The 25,713-nt window shown below is 38.5% G+C and overlaps 1 protein-coding gene across 1 annotated transcript in view; it reads left to right on the top strand.

The window, feature by feature from the left end:
* Positions 1 to 25,713, top strand: part of LOC134740809 (nephrin) — a 675,842-nt gene that overhangs the window by 506,530 nt on the left and 143,599 nt on the right. The window contains exon 8 of the mRNA XM_063673431.1: positions 25,043 to 25,187. Within this exon, the coding sequence (XP_063529501.1) occupies positions 25,043 to 25,187 (145 nt within the window). The remainder of the gene's footprint in view (positions 1 to 25,042; positions 25,188 to 25,713) is intronic.

Raw genomic sequence — 25,713 nt, 5'->3', positions numbered from 1 at the left:
TGCGATTTCACCTGATTGTGATTTGTTTGCATGGAGATGGACGACTGTGTACCGTGAATGTCTGAAGTATTGTGAGACGATCGATGATAGGCCTTCCACAGTCGGTGTATAATACTATGTTATGTGAGGTGATATTTCTGTTTCTTCCTGTGTATTTTGTATCTTGTACCTACTTTTGTACTATATTTTTCTGGAAATGAAATTTTCTGCTAGGTTAAGTTTCTCGGCGCATTGGTGTTTGCTGTAATGCCGTTTAACCAGAATTGTATTAAATAAAATAAAAATAAATAATAAAATAAATATTAGGGGACATCTTACTCACAGATCAACCCAGTCCCAATCTAAGCAAAGCTTGTACTATGGGTGCTAGGCGACGATATACATACTTATAAATACATAGAAAACACCCATAAACACAAATATTAGTGTTCAAATCAAATCAAATCAAAATTTATTTATTTGTAAACATAGGTTAAATATAGGTCTTATACAATAATTTATGTTTCACTATGTTTTGCCATTTGGCATACAAATATAACCAAGAAGAGATGGAGCATGCACTAATTATAACAGATGTCAAACGAAAATAATATGTTAAATGTCAAACAAAATAAGAGTGTACTTAAAACTAAAACAACTTAAATTCAAAATATGTTCATCACACAGATAAATGCCCTTACAGGGATTCGAACCCAGGACCATCGGCTGTGCAGGCAGGGTCACTACCCACTAGGCCAGACCGGTCCTCAATAAATATGTATAATTTTTACCGTATCGCAATGGATTAAGATGACGAAATGTGTACATATTAATTAACTCGACTGATATGTATACAGCCTTATAATATTCCTCCGCCTCACTCTATCTTTTCGTCTGATAAACTTAACATAAAGATAATCTAATAAAGCTAATTAGATCTGCTTCTATCCAATTAGGACACTCATCTTATTAAACCCACACATGTGGCGGTGAATATTATATGCCTTCGTGTTTATTTATTCATCGCAATTCGTCGGCATTGAAAAGAAATTGTAACAGAATTTAAGCTGTATTCAAATGGCGTAAAAGTTAAATTTGACTGACAAATTTTGGCTGAAGGAAAACCTAATGACTTCTTACTTTTAAAGATCGATCGTGTTCGTATTAATTATTAACACTGTTCGTAATCACTTTAAATTGAACAAAATAACAATTGAACTTGTTTCAAATACTTTTAAATGTTTGAAATTGTATGTACAACGTATAATTATAAAGTTAGAAAAAAACAAACAATGGATTTAAATAAATAAAACTGGTTTGGTTTTGAAAACTGACAATATTTATATTATATGTTTTTTCACTTTTATGTCTTAAGACTTCAAGTATTTAAATACAAGTTTTGCAGCTAATCAATTTGTCTCTTAATAAATACCTTATGTATATAATTATTGACAAGCGACAATGTGGTACCTGTTGGTTGAAAATGTCACAATTGTTGACTTTTTTATAGAGCGTTGACTGATTTCGACGGCCTGCCCCATAGATAAAAAAAATCTTCTACTTTTTCCTAAACACGATACCGAATATGCCCTTAAACGGATCCCCACAATTTTTGTTACACCTTTGCACTACGATTTCCTTAATTTATTTTAATATTTCTTTTCATCGAAAGAAAACTCATCATACACAAATATATTTTTAAATGAAAACGATGTTGATGACCGGTGTTGCCACTTGCCACTGTGTTTTGCCTTTAGTTCCATTTTATTTAAATTCTACAATTTTATGTACTACCTGTATGTCTATCTATACTCCGTTTCTTCAGCTGATTAGAAAAATTTTAACCTCAAAAGTAGTTTAGCGTTTTGTACAATTTTTTTAAGCCTTATGCTCTAAAAACAAATATAGTAGATATAGATCAAAAGTAGAGAAAGATCAAAGTTAAATCTGAGTAACTATGCACTGAATTAGTTGTGTCGTTTACAATGTATTGTACCACAATATTAGATATCATAGGAACCCTAGCATTTCGGAAGTAAAAGTTAATTACCAGAATTAGAGTAGCATGGCGGTCTTTGGTGGAGGCCAAGATCCACTTCGGGTCGTGGCGCCACAGCAGTAAGTAAGTGAGTGAGGTTAAAAAAAACACAAACACCGACACAATTAAGTACTAGTGCTTGCTCTTTTCAAAAAACGGCAAATTCAAAACGCTCAGATAAGCTTGGGCACCAGCTCGATTAGTGGCGAAGTGTGCGCTCCATCGATCGCACTCGCCACAATGAAGTTAATTTCCTTACGCAAACACTCGCCACTCGAACTAAACTAACTCCGCACAGAGGAAGTATTTCCTCTACGGAGAATACGGGCCGTTGAGAAACGATTACACAGTTGGTCAATTCTCGGTCGTTTGTAGCTTTTCGAATTTTCGATTCGTTTGTTAAGATGGTTTACGTATAAAATTCGTACGTAGCTTTGATTTTTTTTTAGTCGATTTCAAAATTCGAATGCTTTTTCTGATTATAGTTTCAAAGTCAAATAATAGCAATATACCATTGTACACACAAAGTATGTTCATAACGTACTAATTATGCTGCTAGCACGAATTGGGTGTAATAAAATAACAAGTTAGCCTTTAATTTGTGTACAGGATTGAAGTCCGAGTGTCATCACCCCCTTAGGGGCGTGGGGAGGGGAGAAATGCAACTCTTTGTGAGAATGAAACCCACTCATATTTATTTTGCGCTGCCAGCGCTGCTCATTTTTATTACTCTCCTATTTCCACTTGCCACTGTCTTGTTTAATTAGGGAGGGACTCGCTTTTTATCTTTTAATGTTCCAACATTTTGATTTTAATAGTGCAGCTTTTCATCCACAACTTAATAATGTAATCTCCGGGCCGATTCGGCTTATCTTTACGAGCTAGAAACCGTAGCACAATCTTGAATAAAATTATAACGAGGCTAGTATTGAAACGGAGCCGCAGGCTTTACAATAATAGCTGCAGTCGTTAGCTTTTTGAATACGGACGGTTCAGGTGCCGCTTATCTGTGTCGCTCGTTTCGCTAATTTCGCTGCAGAAGCAGCACGCCTCGAGCGCTCTCAGCATGAGTACCCTCGCTAGCCGACTTGTTAGTATAGCAGCCAATCCGTTGCCGCCTGTGCTCAGAGCACTTTTCAAGCCCCTTAGCGCAGCGCAGCAATGAATACTTATCAAACGTAACATCCACTTGAGATTGTATCTCTTTTCGTCGCTGAATTGTATTCGGCGTTCGCACCTCCAGCATCAATGCAGCTGATGCAGCGATTAAATTCCACGAAATTCCTTATCTCATTCGATCAGTGATTCCTGGCGACGCCTGTCGTATAATGTAGATATTTTTCTTTGCGCGGAAAATTTTACTCGTCAGAATAGGTTTCTGTTAAAACTTTTCCACTTTTTGTAAGTCTGATAAGAGAGGACGAAATGCTTTTTGCTCTCGTGAAAATATTGTTGGGTAAAAATCACTTTATATAGCATATTGGTGCGAGTAAGATGCGCAGAATATGCGCTGCAATAAAAAAGATATGAAGAACAGAAATCAGATTTTTGATTGCCGCAGTATAAATTATATGCCCGAGCGTAGTTAATTTCTACTGAACAAGCTTGTACAGTCGCCATCAGATATATCGGAGCGCCCGAGATGCTCACAAATATCTATCCCTCGCCTCTATTGTCAAGGCGTTAGAGTGCGTGTTCAGATATTTTGAGCACCTCGGGCGCTCTGATATATATGATGGCGACTGTATATAAACAGCGTTGGTCTTACTTGACAAAAATGTTTGTTTTATGTTCGATCGCCTTTTATTTTAAGCAGTCAGAAATTGATGTCTACTACAGTCTTAAATACTACACAGAAAAAAAAGTTGACTTGAACCAAGAAAAAAATTCTTAAACCAAAAAAAATTGAAGGAAGACCGAAATAATCTTGAATCAAGAAAAAAGTTCTTGGTCTGAGAAAAAAATCTTGAGCCAAGAAAAAATTTTTCGTACCAAGAATTTTTTTCTTGGTTCATGTCAACCTTTTTTTCTGTGTAAAGAGGCCAGTTTGCGATGGAATAAGATTCCGCCAGGCACAGCCTCTCACAGCCACTCAAAAACTGCCAGATTATTGTGACCCGCGGCGAGTTCACCTGTGACAAACGTAAGAATGACAACTCGTAAAATTTAACGGAGCTGATGATCTGAATACTTAAGTTGCCAGATGATAAAGCGACGTAATTAGTCGTAGGCCGTACTCGGCTGTAGGGTTGCGACAATCAGTCGCGCGACGCGGTCACGCGCCGGCGATAAATCGTGGAAAATCGCGGCGGCGCACACAGCAGTTTTTTGTCCTTGAGTTTTTTTATATTATTTATAGTGTAATCATTCGTTTTCATAAGACATGGAACATAGGTGTTACAGTTATGTACATTTGTGTCTTTATTATAATTATAACAAACATGCTGGTGTATTAAAACGTAATAAGTGTAATAAGTAACTAACAGATCTAAAGTCCTCGTTTCTGTTTTAAAGAGCATTACAAGCATTACCTTTAAGGCCGTTCCATCGGTTTGCCGCTGTCTCTGTCACATTTCGTAAGAAAGAACGGGAAAGAGCATGCGCGCCAAGTGTCCATTTTGATCGAATTTTGTCGATTTTTATTTATTTTAAAAACGTTACTTTACAAAATCGAAATTCGAAAGCTATGAAATTACTATTTAAGTTAAGATTGTTTTTTCTTCTTTTATTGTTTATAGTTTCACATAATAAATAACCGAGTAAAGTTGGATTAAAAGTCCGAGTTAGAGGTTACTTTGGAAATAAGTTGTATCGAGCGAAGTGTCATAATTCGTGTATCGGAAGCTATGATATTAAAGATTATATAGTCAAGAACTACATATATACGAAAATTCTATACGACCGTATTCAAACAACTTTGGACGGCTAAATATTTGTTAAATACATATTACCTATTATCAGTTTTCGTTCTATAGCGATATCGCGTACTCGATAAAATAAAATAAAGAGTTCCAGCCGTTCTCTGTTTGAAAGGTATTTGCCAAATCTGTTTGGTTTTCGGATAAGACTTCCGTGCAGCAAAAAACTTTGGCTCTGAATCTTGCTCCCATATAAAAAAAGGTATCTACGTTAAACGGTCTCTAAGAAAAACGCATTTAACTAATTTGCAAGACCGAAGTGATCCCATAAGTGTTCCGTTTGTCAAAACAAAGTTTTGCACGGAACACTACAAAGAAATTTGGAACACGAAACTAAACCGTAGACAATTGAAAATGTGTGCGGTCATAATATATATTTATATTTATTTATGTATTTATATAAAGATATATTTATATATAGGTAGTTTATAGTATTTAATATTATATATCTAATTACTTTAGGTCTAGATTTTAATAACTTCTTTAGGTTAACTGGAAGAAATCCCTTTTAGGGATAATTTTGCCTTTGTACTACTTTTATCTCATGTAACCTTGATTCCTTCCTTTTTCGTGCAATAAAGTGTTTACTTACTTACTTGCAATTGCGTGCATTTCAGTTTTTTTGGAAGATTTATTATTCTAAATGTGACGTTTTCAACCAAAAGGTCGCTATTGATAAGGTTGATTTCTAATTGAAGCTATATGGAAATAGCGCGTTACAATAAGTACCCTTTTGGTTAAAAATGGCACAAATGGTCGATTCCTTTATGAGAAAAGACGCTTAAAGTAACAAAAAACACAATAAACGCATTAAAAATGCCATTTCTCTTCCAGCGTATCGTAATCTTCCTCCTCCATTTCACTTCACTGTCATAGCATTGCGTCGGTCAGTAAAAACTCACTTAAACCCACACACTCCGCGGACAATTGTACTGAAACATCTTTACGAGGCACGTGACGTCCGTTCTTTGCCATTTCGTAAAGCCGCAACTGACGTAATTTTATAAGTGAACTATGTCATTTTATGGAGGCTAAAGTAGCCCACGCCATTCGGATAAAAAGGGCGCCACAGTTGCACTTTGTTGCGATGTAACTTAGTAGTTTTAGTGCTCTTGAGTTTATATCCGTGGATTGTACGTCAATGTGATAACAAAACAAAAGGATTTACCTAGAGGTAATTCGGGAAATTCTCTAAGCATAGAAGGATATTAAGGAAGGATTACATAAGAAATCTGTTTCTTACTTTATGCAAAATACGCGTTGGAAATTATTTATTTATTTTTCATGTCTCCTGTTCGGAAAGTTCACCTTTCATAGGCTGATTAGCCGCGTGGTAAATTGCTTTTCCCACCTTAGGGTGGAAAGTAATTCTAATATGAATACGCCTGGTAAAACTTAATTTTTCCAATTGTTCAAATTTTACCGTAATCTTCAACTAATTTAAATTCAATTAGAGTTTTGAATGATTCACGGTTAGTTTCACTAGACTTATATTGACCGGGATATAGACCGTGATTACCTTTTGTATTATACAAATATAAGTCTAATTTAATTTCATTGTTGTTGTGTGGTTTGCCTATAATTTGTTCTAAAAAAAATATACCAATAATAAACCTACATTTCTTGTGTTTGACTTTCCTCATAGTCGAAATAAAAAGTAGTGTTTAGCTCGGGTAAAAGAACCACTCACTTCGTTCGAGCGCCAAAATATCTCGGGTGCAATGGTTCGCTTTCCACCCTTGGTTAACAATCTACTATTATTTTTTTGTCTGCGAAGTGATTTCTTAGACTCAAGCTTGATTAAAACAGATTACAATATTTTAAGTACGTTTGTGTTTTCTTTTAATTGTAGAATATGGGACTTTTAATTTATGCACAAATGGAGTGCTAAAATCACAGAATTTCATCTCATTGTAAGCCGTCCTCATAAAACGTCCAACGCTGGATGTGATAATGTGATAAAAATGTGTCCTGTTTATGATTTTTAGGGCACTATTCTCTATGAAACTTAAAATAAATATTCTACAGTTTTCTTCTGTGGACCGCAGTGTACGCCGCGCTTTACCATTGTCTCATTCCTTTCTTTTTAAATTAGAGCGGGATGTCACGCGCCTCTCGCTCCGTTACAATATTCATAATTCAACGTTATTAGAGCGCGACACGTGACTGTGCCGGAAGCGACGTGACGGAACGTGTTCAAACGGAAACATAATGCAACTTATATAGTTAGAGTAAAACTATTCGCGATTGCCACACTGATTTAGAGGGCCCACCGCGAACCACGTTCGACGTGTTGCCTCTGTCGCACTTGTAAATTCGCACGTTAGTGTGACAGGGAGGCAGCAGTCCACGTCGAACGTGGTTCGCGGTAGGCCCTCTGATCCGTACGCCGCTCCAGTGTGTGAGCGAGACAGTGCGTGAAGCGATATCCCGGAGCGGCGTATAGACATCGCTTCACCGGAACTGAACCCTATATTCCCACACCGGAGCCACAGGGCGGACACGCTATACATCAAAAATTACTTGCGTTTCTATGTGTGAACGATACGTCTGTACACGCGGTATGCGTCATTGTGTAAGTTGCTTAAAAATAGTACTGAGCGGCTGGCAAACGGTCGTCTATCTGCTGTCGCGGGGCGAGGTAATTCGAGTCGGGGCGGGGCGGTGCGTGGCCGTTCTGTATGATAATACTATTATTCTGTGCCGGAGCAGCGTACGGATTCCGCATCCAATGTGAAGACTATGGCGGATATGGCTGTCTTTCCACTGTGGCGGAGGTGAGCGGAGATGAGATGAAACTTGCAGGAATCTACCAATAACATTGGCTGTAATCTGTAATCATAGCGGTACAATAATATAGAGATGAAATGGGGGAGGGGCGAGATTACCGAACGAGATGCTCTTATGGAACTTTCAGTAGTAGAGTACTTGTCCGTTCATGTATTGACTCTAGCAAGACGCAAGTGCGAATGATAACAAAAAGAAATCAATTAGATATAACATAAGTTGAGAATTGGCTTTCTGTACACTCCTTGCAGAACCACTTCGAACGTGAATCTGATATCAAAACGATATTTGAACCATATTGGAATCATCCCAGTTAGCTGTCATTCGCGCATCTCGATCGCACTAATACATGTACGGACAAGTCAGAGCGAAATAAAACGCTAACTGATATGGTCTCGATATTATTCAAATATCGATTTGATGTGCAATTTGGAATTGTTCTGTTAGTCCCTCGAGAACACGGCAGCTTCCACAGGATTCGGGGGAGCAAATACTGAAACCGCACCACGAACTCTACTCGTTATCTCACTCGCAATCCCACAATAATACGTCTAACTAATATAATAAATCCCAGCACAATAGTTAGCCGGATGCGAAGAAAGTTCGCTTCCCTCCGCCTTTGAGCCGAAATAATTGTGACGCGGGCATGCGGGGGGTTAATACAAATCCGGAGCATCGTATATCAAGGGCGGAATATCTTAAGCTATTGTGTGGTTACGTAGGCGGAAGTGTTGACTTCACTTCAGCTGGAGCCGCGTTCAAAATGAGCGAGTTACTCGCACATTAGTTTGCTAATTGCTCACTGTGCTTTCAAAGGGTTTCTATTGTTTCCCATAAAGTTTTAAGTCATAATGTATTATTTGTCCGCATTTTCGTTTGTTATAATTTGGTTATTCTCAGAAACGTGTAACTTTTCAGGATTGCCATAAAACAGACCTAACCTATCTATAGGATAACCTTACGAAAATCCTGAAAAGTTGACAATCATAACATTATGACGTCCAATAATTATGTCTAACAAAGGGATTCCCGTGCATTCATTATGCTTGCATAATGCAATTAATAAAATTCGTTTTTAAATTACATCTACGGCTCTTTATGTAAAATCGAATGAGAAAACTGAGTAGATAATGATTTACGAAACAATTTCGCTAATAATGACATGTCTTTTAATTATAATTTAACTAAAATTCGCAGAGAATTATCATTTGTATTGCACTTATACTCGTTTTTGATTAAATTAGATGTTTTGTGATATTTTAACATTTTAATCGCTTTGTACTTTATAGAATTTCTGTCTGTCGCAGTAATTCTAGCCATTTTGACGTGAGATTTATTATACGTCACCTGCTTTAGGTCACGATACACCTAAAAATACTTGTGAGATACTGTTAATGTGTCATAGGTGTTAATGGACTTACAAAATGGCAAGCTAAAGATTGAGGGAAGAAAAAACGCAATAAAAGAAACGAAACGGAATAACGGAACGGACGGAAACAGTGGCTTGGAATACAGCCGGCGAAAGGTTAGATTAGGATAGATCAAGTGAGTAAGTTAATATTCTTTATTACACCACAAAAAAAATAGATTTACAATGATATATAAATACTGCTACCTGTTTATACATCATTGTAAATCTTTTTTTACACAGGTGTTAAAGTAGTGAAATGAGTATAGTTCAAGTTTTTAATTTAGAACATTAGTAACATAGGTAATAAGACAAGTAGGTACTAAACCAGTAAAGTACGTTACAACGCGACTCTTGAGCTCTGGCGGGAAGCCAGCCGTTACGTATTCATGCCCGAATATTCGCCGCGGCGCCGAATCCGCGCACTGCATGCATTTCCACCAGTCTACGCAAATAACGTTAAAAATGTGCTAATTCCATTAAAAACTAGCTAAGTCTAAGGGCCGGTATAGACGGACTGCAACCCGAATGCAATTTGTATGAGAACTGCACACCTTTATCTCTGAAACTACAGGGTCTAAAATTAAAAAAAAATACACAAAATAGATCTTTACCTATACATTTTACAGGAAAACCTATTAGAAATGTGCAGTCAAGCGTGATTCGGACTTAATTACTTGGTTTTTGATCCGACCCCTACGGATTTTTGAAAGACATTTCACTCACGTTTCACATAAAAAATACATTGTTTAAATTGTGTAATGTACGGAACCCGTGAAACGCGAGTCCGACTCGCACTTAGCCGGTTTTATTTTTATTTTAACGACACTGGAACTTGACGCAGTGACGGGTTATGCATTGCATTATATATAATTTTGTAGGCACTAAAAAATAAAAGTAAAAACATTCACTGTGCTCAGTACGTGCCTCATGAATGTCCACTAAAGCCTACTCCTGTGACTTGTCAATTAGCGATATATTAACATTCAAAGAGCACAAGCGACAAAAAGGTTAATGGCGTTTACGCCTTTTAGATGGGAAGATCGTTGCTGTTCACACCACGGCCGCACTTAGCCGCACTTATCTCCCGATACGAGACTATTATCTGAGGTAACATAGTACCGATGAAAGGCTTAAACAGGGGCAGTATTAACTCTAATACACTTGTATTTTTACCTTGCGTTTAAATATTTTTCATTACCATAGGCACAGAATTAGTAATAGTATTATCATACAGAACGGCCACGCCCCGCCCCGCCCCGACTCCAATTACCTCGCCCCGCGACAGCAGATTGACGACCGTTTGCCGGCCGCTCAGTACTATTTTTAAGCAACTTACACTATGACGTGCCGTTCACACATAGAAACGCAAGTGATTTTTGATGTGTAGCGTGTCCGCCCTGTGCCATAGGTTAAGTAGATATTTAGATGGTTCACAATTCTCAACTGTGGGTATCTTCATAAATTACCTGCCTCGCGCATCTAAACTGTAATAGTAAATTGTTAACCAAGGGATGAAATGATGCCTTTCACCAGAGTTAAACACTACTTTTGATTTCGAATACGAGAAAAGTAAAATGCATGTGTTTTTTTTAAACATGATTAAGTATAAATTTGATTTACGTGAATCATCCGCGAAACCTAATTTTAATAAATTGTAAAAAATAGGCATTCAATGAACACTAAATACTTATAAGTATGTACTCCAAATTAAACATAATTCTACATGAATTAATTTTTAACAAGCAGAAACGTCTGCGATCGATGCTATTAAGCTTAGAATAAATTTAAAAGTAAGGCAGTAATTTTTTCACTTTTAAATTTATTCTAAGCTTAATAATTCTACATGGTCACAATATACTTTCAGATTTTAGCAGTTGGTCGTTGAAAGAATACCCCTTCCATAGAAAACGAGTCCACTCCGTCCGCTGGACAATTCTAATTAAATTATATTTATTTCCAAGCCCTCTTATGAAAACGGCCGCAATTTAGAGCGCGAGATAAAATAAAGCACCTTCGTGCATAATTTAAAACGTAATAAAACGCCATGAAACACGGCTAATTAGACAGTAAAATTCCTCGGCTCGACGGAACGTCGAATCAAAGGAGGAATCTACGTTGGATTAACAACGAGACGGCAAATTTGGAACTCATGCTCATGGACCTGGACGCTTTAAAGTCAAAGTCAAAGTCAAAATATTATTTATTTAAATAGGCCTAGCAACAAGCACTTTTAAATTGTCAAGTGACTTATAAACAAAAAAAATCACTCACCATATATAGCTGGCCATAAAGGCATGCATAGGGGCGGCGTCTTTACGAAACTGAAAGCCGTCACCACTCAGAGGCTAATTCGTACATTGACGTCAAAATGATTCTAAAGGTGTCACTTAGTTATCGCGCATTTCGCTCGTACTTGTCCGTACATGTATTGGCGCGAGCAAGACGCAGGTTAACTAAATGACGTCATTTAGATATCATTTTGATGTCAGTGTACGTTCGTATAGGCATAACAGTTCGAACAGACAAAAACCATTAAAACATGTTAAAATCTGTTTGCCTATTTTTTACATTAATTTCTTACAGAAAAGCAATAACTTTGTTTTTGTATTTATACATAGAAGAAACCTCTTTACACGTGTTATTAGGTTACCCACGTCTGCTTCTTTTAGTTGTAAACGATATAATAGAAAACGTAATTGTATATCGTAATTGTGTTTACGTAAACACGGAACAGCCTCAGAATCTTTCTTTTAAATTTCCCACTTGTTTTTCTCCTCCACTTCAGCTGATGAAAACTCATGCAGTTCTCCAACTACAAGTTTATTACGGAGTGTTCCTAACCAGGCCGCCGAAGTTGCTCGGCGCCCGCCGTCAATACGCGCTGATTGCGCTGCACTGCTGCACTGACAACTCGATTATCGATCCCACGATGCGATTATACAGAGTTAAACTCGCATTAGAATCGATTATCTCACCAAGCTCCAACATTGATTACCTAATTACCAAAGTTTAACCAGCTTTCTTGGCGTAAGCATTCAAGTTGGAACAATACGGTTTCAAACATTAGCGGGCGTAAGCCGCTTTCATTTTAAGCTAAGCTTTAATACCTAGTTGTGTAGAATTTGGTATCTTCATTATTTTGCTGGCGAAGTTCGTAACCCTCATTAAAATTATTTAGTTTCTCGGCGGACTTTAGGGCAAGATCCGTCTACATTACAACGTTTTAGAAGGCTTCGTTTGGATACGCTACATTACCCGGGTATCACAAAATATGTGGATAACCTGTTCTAAAGATTCACAAGGTTATATGTAATGAGAAACAAATTGGTATGAAATTCTGTACAGCTTTAAGTTTATGATGAAGTACAATCACAGATTCTTAGATCGCGACGGCACTATATTTATTATAATATTCAACCTACCAACTAATATACGTACTCGTACATCCCACTGTTAGGTACACTCACAAGGGAATTAATTCCCCACTTACCCATGTAAATCGGGGAATATGTAGTTATAGTTCTGAACCAAAGAAGCTGCGGAAGCTTTTGCCCGCGACTTCGTCTGCGTGGGCTTAGTAACCGCAGCTATAGTAAGAATAGCGCCTGGAAAAATTCTCATAGCAATCTAAATTTGAGCATATTATGCACACAAATTAGCAGGCACTTGGTTAATTATCTCAATTCCACCCCGCTTTTTACTTTCTTAAGGGATGATTTTCGGGATAAAAACTATCCTATGTCCTTCTCAGGGACTCAACCTATCTCTATGCCAAATTTCATCTAAATCGGTTCAGCGGTTTAGGCGTGAAGAGGGAACACACAGACAGACAGACAGACAGACAGACAGACAGACAGACAGACTTTCGCATTTATAATATTAGTATGGATAGTAATGAAACCGGGCATTGCGATGCATGAAATCAGGTAGATTCGGAACTCTCCATTTAATTGGAATTAATAGGCCGAGTGGTTTGCTCGCATCTCGAGTGTGCATAACACTTGCTCGGTATACGGGAGGCAATTTCATTTGCAAATGCTTGTTTGCCGGCAGCAAACAAATTAGCGGGCAATCCGCAGGTGTCGTGACATATGTGTGTGTGTGTGTTCGTGTGCAGTGCGTGTGTAAACAAACAATCGTGCAATCGGTACTAGGTCGTGTAATGCATCTTATTGGAATGACGGTTTATTTGGTTACTTTAGTCTTGAATACACGAATTCAATGAGATCGGATAAACGTTTACACTATGTATTATTTCCGCTACCCTTACCCTCGAACATAAAGTATAAAGCAGGAAGAAAATCAATTTTAAGTTAAATTTATTGCTTTGAAATATATTCACATTCACGCGTTTCGAAAATACTTTTACCCTGTATCAAACTTTTGATGGAGTTTGAATACTCCAAACTTCTCAGCTATCAGGAACAGAAGGCGAATTCGAACCTAAATCTGTTTATAAGTAACCCTTCATATATACTGAGGGCCTTTATTTCAAGTCAGAATGACAGGTGTGAAAACTTTCCCATTCTGTAAGTACATTTTTCTTAGCCCTTGCAAGGTTCTCAGGCATCTGATACGTAACATACCAATCTATCGAGATTTGGCGTTGGCTTATAGTATAAGCACATAATAATAATAATTAGAATCATAACACATTGTATAAGCCTTATACAATGTGTTATGATTCTAATTATTATTATTATGTGTGAATGCAGAGGCACTCAGGCAGCTTAAAGCTCACTCCACTTGTGTTTTGTAGTCTTCGAAAGTGTTCATCGAGTTTGTTTTTAAAAGAGTTTATCGAGGGTGAACTGATCCACACTTTTAATGTTTAATTTCTTAACAAGTTAGCAGGTTTATCTTAGCAAAACTATCGATAGTCAATAAACAAGGATTACAATCCACACTGTCTCAAACATGATACAGATCACGTTTTCGTAGAACCTATTCATTACCATCGGAAACCGCATTAGGTAGCGGAAGTAATAATCCTCTAACTGTTATTCCTGACCGATTACCCCCCCAGAGTTCCCGGAATCTAACGGTTCGGCTTCCGAGCAACCCGTTCAGTAACTTTTACTTCTGAACTTACTTCCACTCAATGGCCGGGGGCATACGAAAATATATCGGCGGGAAATGTCAGCCGTTCCTAAGATATCGGAACATACTTTTGCTTTTATGAATAATGTCCATAGGCTACGGTGATTGCTTACCATCAGGCGGGCCGTATGCTTGTTTGCCACCGACGTGGTATAATGTAATCATTCTAAGTTTGTTTGTGTGGAAACTGTGGAAGGTGGGAAGGAGATGTTCCAAATGAAATCAAGAGGGTTTGGTTGGCGAAACGATAGTTTAATTGGACGTAAAGTAAAGGGGGCTAGTTTATGGTGTAATTAGGAGTCGCTTTACGACTGCGCAGCGGAAGCGTTCTCACGGCCTGGGCGCTTTGGCTAACGGTTTATGTTAATCCTTAAGTGAACCTCCATAGACAAAGAACACTATGAAAATGTGTTACTCTAACCTTTCTCTCTAAATATTTCATAATTTTTGACGAAAAACTAAGGACATATACATGTGTTAATGCTCCATCCATGAGTGCGTGCGCGCACACATACACACGCGATCTACGCGGTGCCGCGGCTGGCGGCAACCGCCATTCTTATCTCCGTATCCGTTACAGCGCCGACACCACGCATCGCTCTGTCGCGCGTCTATACAATTCTCATTTTCGAAATCATAATGTAATTTAAATCGCTGCGTACAATACAATGTTGTTAAAAGTCCAAATCGTGTCATCATCATTTTCGCAAGAACCTGCACCAACAACATGGTAGGAAAAAAGCTATAGAATACAATATAACATAATATATCATACATACGTTTCGAAAAACTCAATGTTACGAGCCACGGCCTAAACCAGCGACCTCCGGATTGAAAATCGCGTGCTCTTACCGCTAAGCTAAGCGCTTTTATATTATGCCAGCGCTTTTATATATGTCGTGGCCAGATCTTAGAATTGATCATTTCATGATGTTAGCCACGATATACACGGTGGCATAAAAATAAGTGCATTCCCGTTGCCAGGGAGGTTTTGGGATTATACTGAGCAACTTTTACTATGGGGCCAACCCCGAAATCGCGAAAAAAAATTTGCCTGTTTCGTACATTTTGGCTGGTCCATTTTCTATGGGAGGGTAAAAAAATTTTTCGGGTTTTCGTGGTTGGTCCCATAGTAAAAGTGGCTCAGTGTAATCCTAAAACCTCCCTGGTAACGGGAATTCACTTATTACTTAGCCACACTGTATAAGAAAAACTCCATGACTGAAATACTTATGAAGGACACGCAAATAAGTGCCCTTACCCCCTTACCAACGACGGCTATATAAAAGTAGTAATTACCTACAGCTACAAGGGCCTGAAACAGCAAGTTCAGCTCACAAGGTTCCAATAGTCTTCTATTCTAACCCTTCGACACTAATTCAACTATCGATTAATGCTGCATATACAGTATTAATTGAAGAAGTTAATAATTTAAATTATACAAATTATACAATAACTACCCCTAGCGCGCTTACATGCCCTTGACTTGAATAGCAGAATATATAATTATACACGTGCCACAATTTTATGTAAACAACTTCGGAACTCTATTTCTCGTCGTCCTCGACAACCCGAATATTAGATAAGCAATTTCATTTTGATTACAAACCAATCAAAGTTGTTTCGATGGACAAGATTATAATTTGTTGGAAAAGTTTTCTTGCGTCACTTTTAGTCATGTTTCATTGCGCTGGAGTGGCTCTGTCCGTAATAATGTTGATTATGATTTGCCTCTAAATCAATCTTGGATGTCGGTTGTCTTAAATATTTCAAAGAAAGCTCTATATAACTGAATTCTACATGAGCAGAGCGCGTGCAAAGCTCCTTGCGAATTAAATATATAGCTCAAAAAACAATGATAATAAGAAGCACCGTTCCGAGTATGTTTATGACTCTATGCACCGGACGTGGCTGTATACACGACGCGCATACTGCAACGCCGGCGTTTCGGGCCGCAGCTCATAAAGTGTGAAATAATGCGTCCTGCACGGACCCGCTGAAGCATGCAGTAAGAGAGAGTTACGCGCGCGGCGTGCGGCGTACGGCGTAAGGCGTGCGGCGTACGACGCCGTCGCGCAACCTAATAAGCCCCGCCTGGCCGCGCGCCAGAATTATGACACTACACAACTGCATTCGCAACGCAAAACGTCGTAAGGAGGTACATGTTGAGATTCTCGGATTGCCTTTTGGACTGGGTAACACGACAGGCGCACTGAGTCAGCTGCGATTAAGATTTTTGCACCGACTCCTAGCCAGAATACGCGGGCTCTTATTTATGAATAACTCCTTGAAAAATGGTCAGCATTTCGCCAAGTGGAATGCAGATAATCTTGCATAGCGTTAATAATGCTAATACAAAACTGTGTAAAGTATAGCTTCAAACCGACTGGATATAAAAGCGTAATTTCGCAACAAATTATCATTTTTAGGGTTCCGTACCTAAAGGGTAAAAACAGAACCCTATTACTAAGACTCCGCTGTCCGTCTGTCTGTCTGTCACCAGGCTGTATCTCATGAACCGTGATAGCTAGACAGTTGAAATTTTCACAGATGATGTATTTCTGTTACAGCTATAACAACAAATACTAAAAAGTACGGAACCCTCGGTGCGAGAGTCCGCGACTCGCACTTGGCCGGTTTTTTATGTTCCGTGTCACGGAGGGCATCTTTAATTTATACCGCGACAATTTTACAATGCGCCAATATGAAGGCGTAAAAGAGGGGAAGGAATACAGAAGAATGTAGCATTACATCCATTGAAGGGTGTACGTGACAATGATGGCGGCGGCGCGGGCGCCGCGGATTTATCGCACTTACGTGATCGTGGAAAGAAATAAGCCCCACGGATTACGAAGAAGTAATCGCTGCATTATTGATAATATGCGAGACAAATCAGAGCGTCTGCCGCCGACGATAATCCACTACGTCGGGAGGATATTAAAAATAAACTCGGAAGCGGAAATGTTAGACTAAAAGAAGAAACTTTAGAGAGATTAAGTCATAAGAAGATTATAAGCTCAAATAATTTAAATTATTGCCAGTTGTGACGTTCGGGGGTCAACTGCAGCAGCTGTATTACTGTTGCGTTGTCGTTATTTCCGCCACTGCATCTGTCAACAACTATCCATACTAATATTATAAATGCGAAAGTCTGTCTGTCTGTCTGTGTGTTACCTCTTCACGCTAAATCCGCTGAACCGATTTAGTTAAAATTTGACGTAGAGATTGTAAATGAGTCCCGGGGATGGACATAGGATAGTTTTTATCCCGAAAATCATCCCTTAAGAGGGTGAAAAGCGGGGTGGAATTAAGGTGGAATTGAGATAATAAATGAGTTGCCTAATATTTGTGTACATATTATGCTCAAATTGAATGATTGCTATAAGACTTTCTCCAGGCGCTATTCTTACTCTAGCTGGGGTTACTAAGACCACGCAGACGAAGTCGCGGGCAAAAGCTAGTCTTTGATAAAATGAACGTTCGCCACCGCATTGCTCCCGCTATTAAGACTTTTATTTCACCCTTCATATTACATTTGTCAATTTCCTTGGTAAAATAAAGGAAGGACAGAAAGAACGACGCTGCGATAGTATATCCGCTGCAGTTGACCTTCAAAGAGGTGAGCTTCAAAGTGTTACCAATCGGTTACACTTGATGTAAGATTGTTTCTTTGTTAGGAAAATTCAGTAAATTATGTCGGTGATCTCAGCTGGGCATTATCGGTCGGATGCACTGTGTAAACAGCCAATTGTTTGCGTATCTGGTCCACCTGCAGCGCCCGCATAGCCGCTAATCCGCCTTGGCGACGTCTTGCGATCGTAAGCCAATAGGATGACTTTACACAGCTTGCTGTAATGGTGTAATGTCGCTTTCTTCGTTGCCTTTATGATAGAGAATTGTGAGTGATTGGTCACACGTTTTAGAAAAAGGTTACTCTAGGGACAATACAATAATCATTATCATAATCATCATTTATTAATAATATAAAATTACAAGTCAATAGGTACTACAATATGTAGGTATTATACAATATTATTCTTATTCTATGACATGGGTTTACTTATAAAAAGCTCTTTGTGGTCATAGAACGTCTGCTCGAGGAGCCATTGTCTGAGTTTAGTTGACATTGACGCACTTTTTACAGTAACAATTTCACGCGGAAGTCAATTATACACTTTTCGACCCATAACATGTGATAGCTTTTTAGTTTTCGCAAGTTTGTGCGATGCGAGTGGCAGCATTCCGGCGCGCGCGCTGCGCGTTGCGTACCTACGCGGGGCTTCGATGATTGGATTGGAGTCTACTTCATCACGTGTATTTATTGCCATTTGCATTATTAGAAGCGAGGGCAGCGTAAGTATTCCCAACGACTTGAACAATGGCCTCACGGAGTGACATTGAGGGACACGGCCTATCGCCCGAACGGCGCGCTTCTGGAGCCGGAAGACCCTCTCCCAATCGGCAGCAATATAAACGACAGTGGTACATATTGTATAACCCGTTTTACTTATGAATACTGAAAACGAAATTCTCACCTGCAAGAGCCCAGTGTAGAAATTAGCTTTAGGATTAGCTTAACTTTAGTTATACCAATCAGATTAGATCTAAAAAAGCGTTTTGAGGAATTAATTCCCAGCAAGCTGGAAATTGTTTTAATGCCTTAATTTGGTCCTAAATGCGTGTAATCCGAGTTTTCGCAATCCCAGAAGGTGTGCATTAATCTTTGCTCTTTTTGTGTTATGTCCTTATGGCTCTACAAACAAGATCGCAGATAATTTTGCGGCCTTCGTTGTGTAACATAATTAATGGACAATAAAATGTGTATGACCCAACTGGCTTATAAATAGGCATAGAATAAGTAATAGTATTATCATACAGAACGGCCACGCACCTCCCCGCCCCGACTCGAATTACCTCGCCCCGCGACAATAGATTGACGTCCGTTTGCCGGCCGCTAAGTACTATTTTTAAGCAACTTTCTCACACTATGACGCATGCCGCGTGTACAGACGTGCCGTTCACACATAGAAACGCAAGTGATTTTTGATGTATAGCGTGTCCGCCCTGTGTATAGGCATAATGTGATCAGTTTTTTTAATGATCACAGACTATGCCAGTTTTTTATTTGCAAGCCTTTTAGACGATAGGACTGTAGTGCCGCAAAAAAATATTACAATACTATTTACTTTAGCAGTAAATATTTAATTTCGGTGGCAGTATATTTTGTACATATTGGATACGATTTTTTTTAGCAATAATGATACCTAAAAGCATAAAATATCCCTTCGCCACAAGATTTTTACTAAAATACACCTTTAGGTAACTTATATAGAGATATATTAACTCAACATTGCCTCGTTTTCTGAATTCAGAAACTTCTTGATGTTTTCTTTTGCTTTAAAACGATGAGAAAAATATTTTCTCAAAGATTGATATACTTACTTAAATTGAAAAAAGCTCACATGTTTATGTCGTCGACACTTGCTCCTCTTCGTCATTAAAGGTGTTAAAGTAGGTACTTGAACTTATATTGACCGGGATATAGACCGTGATTACCTTTTGTATTATTTGTGAGCTCCCAATATTTCGACGCAGTTACATGCATCATGTTCACGGGTGACTGAAGATAGCGGGTGGGTGTCAAAGTTGTGTAGACAGCGCTCTGTGTACACAACTTTGACACCCACCCGCCGCATGATGCATGTAACTGCGTCGAAATATCGGGAGCTCACAAATAATACAAAAGATAATCACGGTCTATATCCCGGTCAATATAAGTCTAGTGAAACTAACCGTGAATCATTCAAAACTCTAATAGGTACTTGAAACCAAGAATATTAATCGATTATCGACGTATAGAAGCTGAGTAAGCATTTCTCGAACGCCGTTCTTGAGAAGTACGAAGCCTGTAAAGTGTAAAGGGTTATCTACGTGAGCTAAGTGCACGTTGTACGTCTATAGCGGTAGGGATGAACTCTTTCAACAAAAGAGACGGTGCGCCCCCAGTTTCAAATAAAATCGTGCGTTCTATCCTTGGTTGCATCTAAATTAAATTAAATTTGTACTTTAGCGTGTAGTTGCGCTCTCTCGGAATGGTCTCCACGGAAGACCAGCGTCGAGATCCTTAGGTGATTTCTTGACATTAAGTTGACTGGAGACCTTTTCAGGATGTCCTAATGTTAACCCTACAATTGGCAATTCAAATTAAATCGTGCGTTCTAGCCTTGGTTGCGTCTAAATTAAATTAAATTTGTACGTTAGCGTGTAGTTGCGCTCTCTCGGAATCGTCTCCACGGAAGACCAGCGTCGAGATCCTTAATAGGTGGTATCTTGACATTAAGCTGACTGGAGACTTCTTCAGTGACGCTTAAAAATAAGTTGGTTCTGTATAATATGTTTCATGTAATACTCAAGTTAAATTTAAGCGTTTTTGAATAAATTTGTATTCTATTCTAAATAGAACAAAAAAAATTGTTTAAAAAAAAATGAGGCCCCGAAACCTCGTAAAAAAGGTTCTTTCATATATTTTGGTTGACCAGATGTCAAAGTTTTCTATGAGAAGAGCCAATTTTTTTCCGGTATTTCGGGGTTGGTCCCAATAAAAGTTTCGACCTATAATATATATTCACCTCGCAAAATATAGCTAAGCGTGAAAAAACACTGTATTATCCTCGTAAGACCCAGGGCAATTTTAGCGCTTTTGAATTTGGAACTTTCTTCTTCTTTTTATTTCTATATGAGTTCAAAACTCGATTTTTTTGTGATAGCAAACGAGCAGACGAGCCGCCTGAATCGAATTTAATTTGTACTTGTACAAGTACACTGGACTTATGAGGTTATACAGGGGGTTTTACGCTAGACAGGAGTGTGGTAGGGGTGCGAGCTAGAGACGTAAGAGCAAAGACCACGGCAGGGTTGTGTTGACCAAGCACTCCAATCGCTTATTAGCGACTCTTTGAAGCACTCGGGAATCTTACAAAGCAATCCATAACAAGCTAGGGCACTGTGCTCAGTCAGAACAACGTTTTCTTCCATTTACTTATCCGTACTAATATAATAAATACGAAAGTAACCTTGTATCTATTTGTACCCCTGTTACCTCTTCATGCTTAAACCGCTAAACCGACAAGGTATCTTTGTATGAATTAAAAGATTTGTAACAATTAAAACATTAGAAAGACATTATGTTTCTTGATTTAACCTGATTTAGTAACAATAATTAACAAAGGAATAAATATTTCTTACATTTTTGACATGATTTTGATACTGTTTGCATATTTATTTTGTCTTCTAGTAAATTTTAAAAAAAATTAGTATGTTTGCCTACTTGTTTTTCGTTATACTCGTAGTTATTAATAAATAAAGGCAAATAACTAAAAAAAAATGGATAAGATACTCGTAAATTTCTCTTATATAATAAACATGTTTTCCTTTTTTCAAGGAATATGTAAAACACTCGCGAGTTCGCGGAAAACAATATTTTAAAATCTTTTTATTACAAGCTAAGAGCTTAACAAAAATTTGCACTTTATCACATTGGAATATACGAGGTTCTCTCTGAAAATAGATTCTATAATAAAGAATAATGTAAAAGGAGCATACATTTTTAATAACAATAAAAGTCAGCCGGAGCGTTAACAGCGTACATTGTTTTATCGCACCGATATATCCGGGCATGGCTCAATGAAAATTGAATGCACAGTTTGCCTCGATTTGTGGTGGAGGATTTGAAATGAAAGCTAATGAAATATGACAGGAACGCAATGACGCGATCACGCCCGCTGCGCTTCACGCCTCACTCCCCCCGCGCGCCGCGCCGCCCGCGCCTCCGCGTGACAAACGGCTGCTGACTCGCGCGCCGATACTCGCCGATCCGCTTGGATAAAACTAACGAGCCTCCGCGCTTTTGATACGTTAATATTGCACGATAAAGTTGTTTCGGGTTATTCAGGCCGGCGTGGAATAAGGGCAAATTGGCACTATTTTTGCGCCGTTTTTACTTTATCGACGCTCGGCTACAATGAAAGCCGTGCATGAAAATGCAGCCGCATGCAGAGTAATTTTACGACGCGTTAAAAACGTTTATGCGCTTGTAAATGTTACTTGCAATACAACATTTGCACAATAAAAAACTAGATGGATAAGTTGTTCTCTCTGTAACATCACAGTATACTTTTAATACAGATATTAATGTATTATAACACTTTCACCATAATTACTCAGGTCGGCTCGTCCAGTACAAATATTATTCGTTACCCTTGCAGGTTTATCGCTGTCGATATGAGTTTATTCATGTGCAATCAGCCGACAGACTTCGGTAGGCCACCTGCCTTGTTACAACACTTTAGCAGGATCAATGGATGCGGCTGGTGACCGCAGATACCTCAATATCATAGGTAGCTTAATTTGAGCACTGGAGGCCAATTCTGACTGAGCTATTTGTCAAAATGATTGATCTTGTTATGATACAAACTTGACATAACTCCCGGTGGAACTATTTAATTTTGAACATAGCACAATAATTTAATTTTTGGTCGAATTATTGCTAGCGATGTTTAATTTTTTTTTAATACCACGTCGGTGGCAATCAAGCATACGGCCCGCCTGATGGTAAGCAGTTACCGTAGCCTATGGACGCCTGCAACACCGGAGATATTACACGCGCGTTGCCGACCCTTTAAAAACCTGTACACTCCTTTACACATTAATAAATATGCTTGATTAGTATAAATTACGTCGGTAACCCGTTTACGATAATTTTAATAATGATGTCTCACGGGAGTTTGATAGTTAAAATCAACATTAACTGTTTAAATAAAAGTAATATGTATGTAATATGAAAACAATGAAGCTTGGTAATGTTATGATTTATCTGATCAAAAACAGTAACATACATGTGTTATTGCGTTTACATTAGGGAAGTGAGGAATTTACTTACTTCCCTAACTACTTCATATTAAATAAAGCAGAAGCTTAGTTAGTTTTAAAATGCCTACTTGAATAAACTTTCTGTATCTTTAAGAATAAACCTGGCAATCTGAGCTAATTTCACTAATTTCGTATAAAGTATTTCCAATAGATCATTTGTAATCGTTATTAATATTGACACTTATTTGGTAACCCCTGGCTTAGTGGTCATGACCTTCTACGAGACTCATTGACCTTGATAAAGGTCCGATTGTTTCAAAGTTACGACCGTTAAAATATAATTTCATTGGAACTTTGATAGCCCTCTTCAGGAATCCCAGCTGCTGGCGCCGTATTTATTTATTGAACCAAGTTATATAACAGTACAGCTTACGCCAAAGCGTTACATAGATTCATAACTTAAAACTATGTAACTTATTTACTATTTAACAATTAACTTACATCTACAAATATCTGTCTTGCATCCTTTCAAGCACTCCCTTCCACTCAGATATCAGCCTCCCAATCCCTGTCGCAAACAATTAAACAAATCACTCTCAGGTAGTGCCGGGAGTAAGGAGTTGGCGAGTGCAGTTGCGCGCAGTACGGGCACAGAATAAGTAGTATTATCATACAGAACGGCCACGCACCGCCCCGCCCAGACTCGAATTACCTCGCCCCGCGACAGAAATCTGGCGGTCTTCTGGCGTACTCCCAGTTCAATTTTTAAGCAACTTACACTATGACGCATGACGCGTGTACAGACGTGCCGTTCACACATAGAAACGCAAGTGATTTTTGATGTATAGCGTGTCCGCCCTGTGGTACGGGGGAGTGTAGGCGCAGACGAGTGCGTGTGTGCACTATGGCCAATAGGGGCGAGCGCCTCCGTCTACAGTACGCATCAGGTGCCGAAAATTTTAGAAACTTTTCTAAGAGGCCAATACTGTACATCTTACACCTCAAAACCTTTACCATAAAGCATGCTAGTCCTAGATTTCTGCGCAGCTCTAGTAAGTGAGTTGTACCCTAAGTGTCCCTGCAGAAATCTAGTCGGGTATATGAAGGGGCAATAAAGATGTATTTTCTTATAAAGGTTGCGAAGGAATTTCTTTTGTACTTGTTGTAGTGCCAGGATATACCTACTCCTCTTCATATTGTGATATTGCCCTTTAAATATTGAACCCATACTTAAAGTAATTGTACTAATGGTATATCACGCGACGTCTATCGAGTTAGGGAGAATCCAAATAAGCAAGACCACACTTGCGCTGTCAAACAAAGTTTTTGTTAGACAGAGGGCATTTTCTACGTAGTATCTACTAACTTCTGCGTGCGATAATAGACCTAGAAAAATACTTCCATATTCACGTACATAAATAGTAAATTCCATTCACCTTTCCAAAACATATAACTTAAAAGAATTTTATAACAATGTAAACCTAAATGTACCTATACTAAAATTTAGTTTAAGATAATATATTTAAACTTAGTTTAAGATAAAATAAATTTTATGCCCGAAAAAGGTAAAACTATTGATACTCATCAAAAAATACCTAGTTATAGTTCTTGTTCCTACACAGTTTACACAATAAATATTTCTGATTTCATAAAGGATGATTTCTGATATAAAAATTACCTTATGCCCTTTCTCGGAGGTCAAACTACGTCCATACCAAATTTCATCTAAATTGCGTGAAGAGTTAAGATAAAAGACACAAAGGTAGTGATTGCATTGTCGGAGGGGTGCTGATTTGCAGTGAGTGTGGCCTTACATTAACTGCAAAAATGGGTGACGCCAGCCACCTGAAGACTCACGATCGTCGCTCTCATTAGCTAGTGCAAACCCAGTCGCCGTGGCCGAAACCGACATATTATGCTGATAGCTATTTTTTGTTATAGGAGGAGGTCCGTGAGAACCTAACAGTCAGCGTAATGAGCTTCGTTCCTACGCTAGAAGACGACGGCAAGGCGATCACTTGTCGAGCAGAAAACCCTAATGTGACTGCGTTACATATGGAGACTTCGTGGACGATTAACGTTGTCTGTAAGTATCTCAAAAGCCTTAGTTTTTAGGATTCCGTACCCAAAGGGTAAAAACGGGACCCTATTACTAAGACTCCGCTGTCCGTCTGTCCGTCTGTCTGTCTGTCACCAGGCTGTATCTCATGAACCGTGATAGCTAGACAGTTGAAATTTTCACAGATGATGTATTTCTGTTGCCGCTATAACAACAAATACTAAAAAGTACGGAACCCTCGGTGCGCGAGTCCGACTCGCACTTGGCCGAGTGGCCCATACATGTTGCTTATGAATGACAGCAAGCTCGGCCCAATTTCACCTTCCCAATACAAACGGAGTTTCGTTCTCATTTTAAAACTACGTGATGGTTTTTAATGAAACTATTCACTTACAACATAAGCTATATCTACGCCTGTAATTAGCTTATATACTTCCAGCTTATAAAACAAACAAAATAGAGCAAAAACAAGTTTTGTATGATAAAATTAAATTCGCTGTATTTTTCAACTTTGGTATCTGAAGCTACATAAACTAATTACAGGCATAGATAT

The sequence above is a fragment of the Cydia strobilella genome, chromosome 4 (genome assembly GCF_947568885.1).
Source record: "Cydia strobilella chromosome 4, ilCydStro3.1, whole genome shotgun sequence".
Classification (NCBI taxonomy): domain Eukaryota; kingdom Metazoa; phylum Arthropoda; class Insecta; order Lepidoptera; family Tortricidae; genus Cydia; species Cydia strobilella.
The sequence above is the reverse complement of the archived record's forward strand: the minus strand, read 5'-3'. Positions and strand labels throughout refer to the sequence as shown.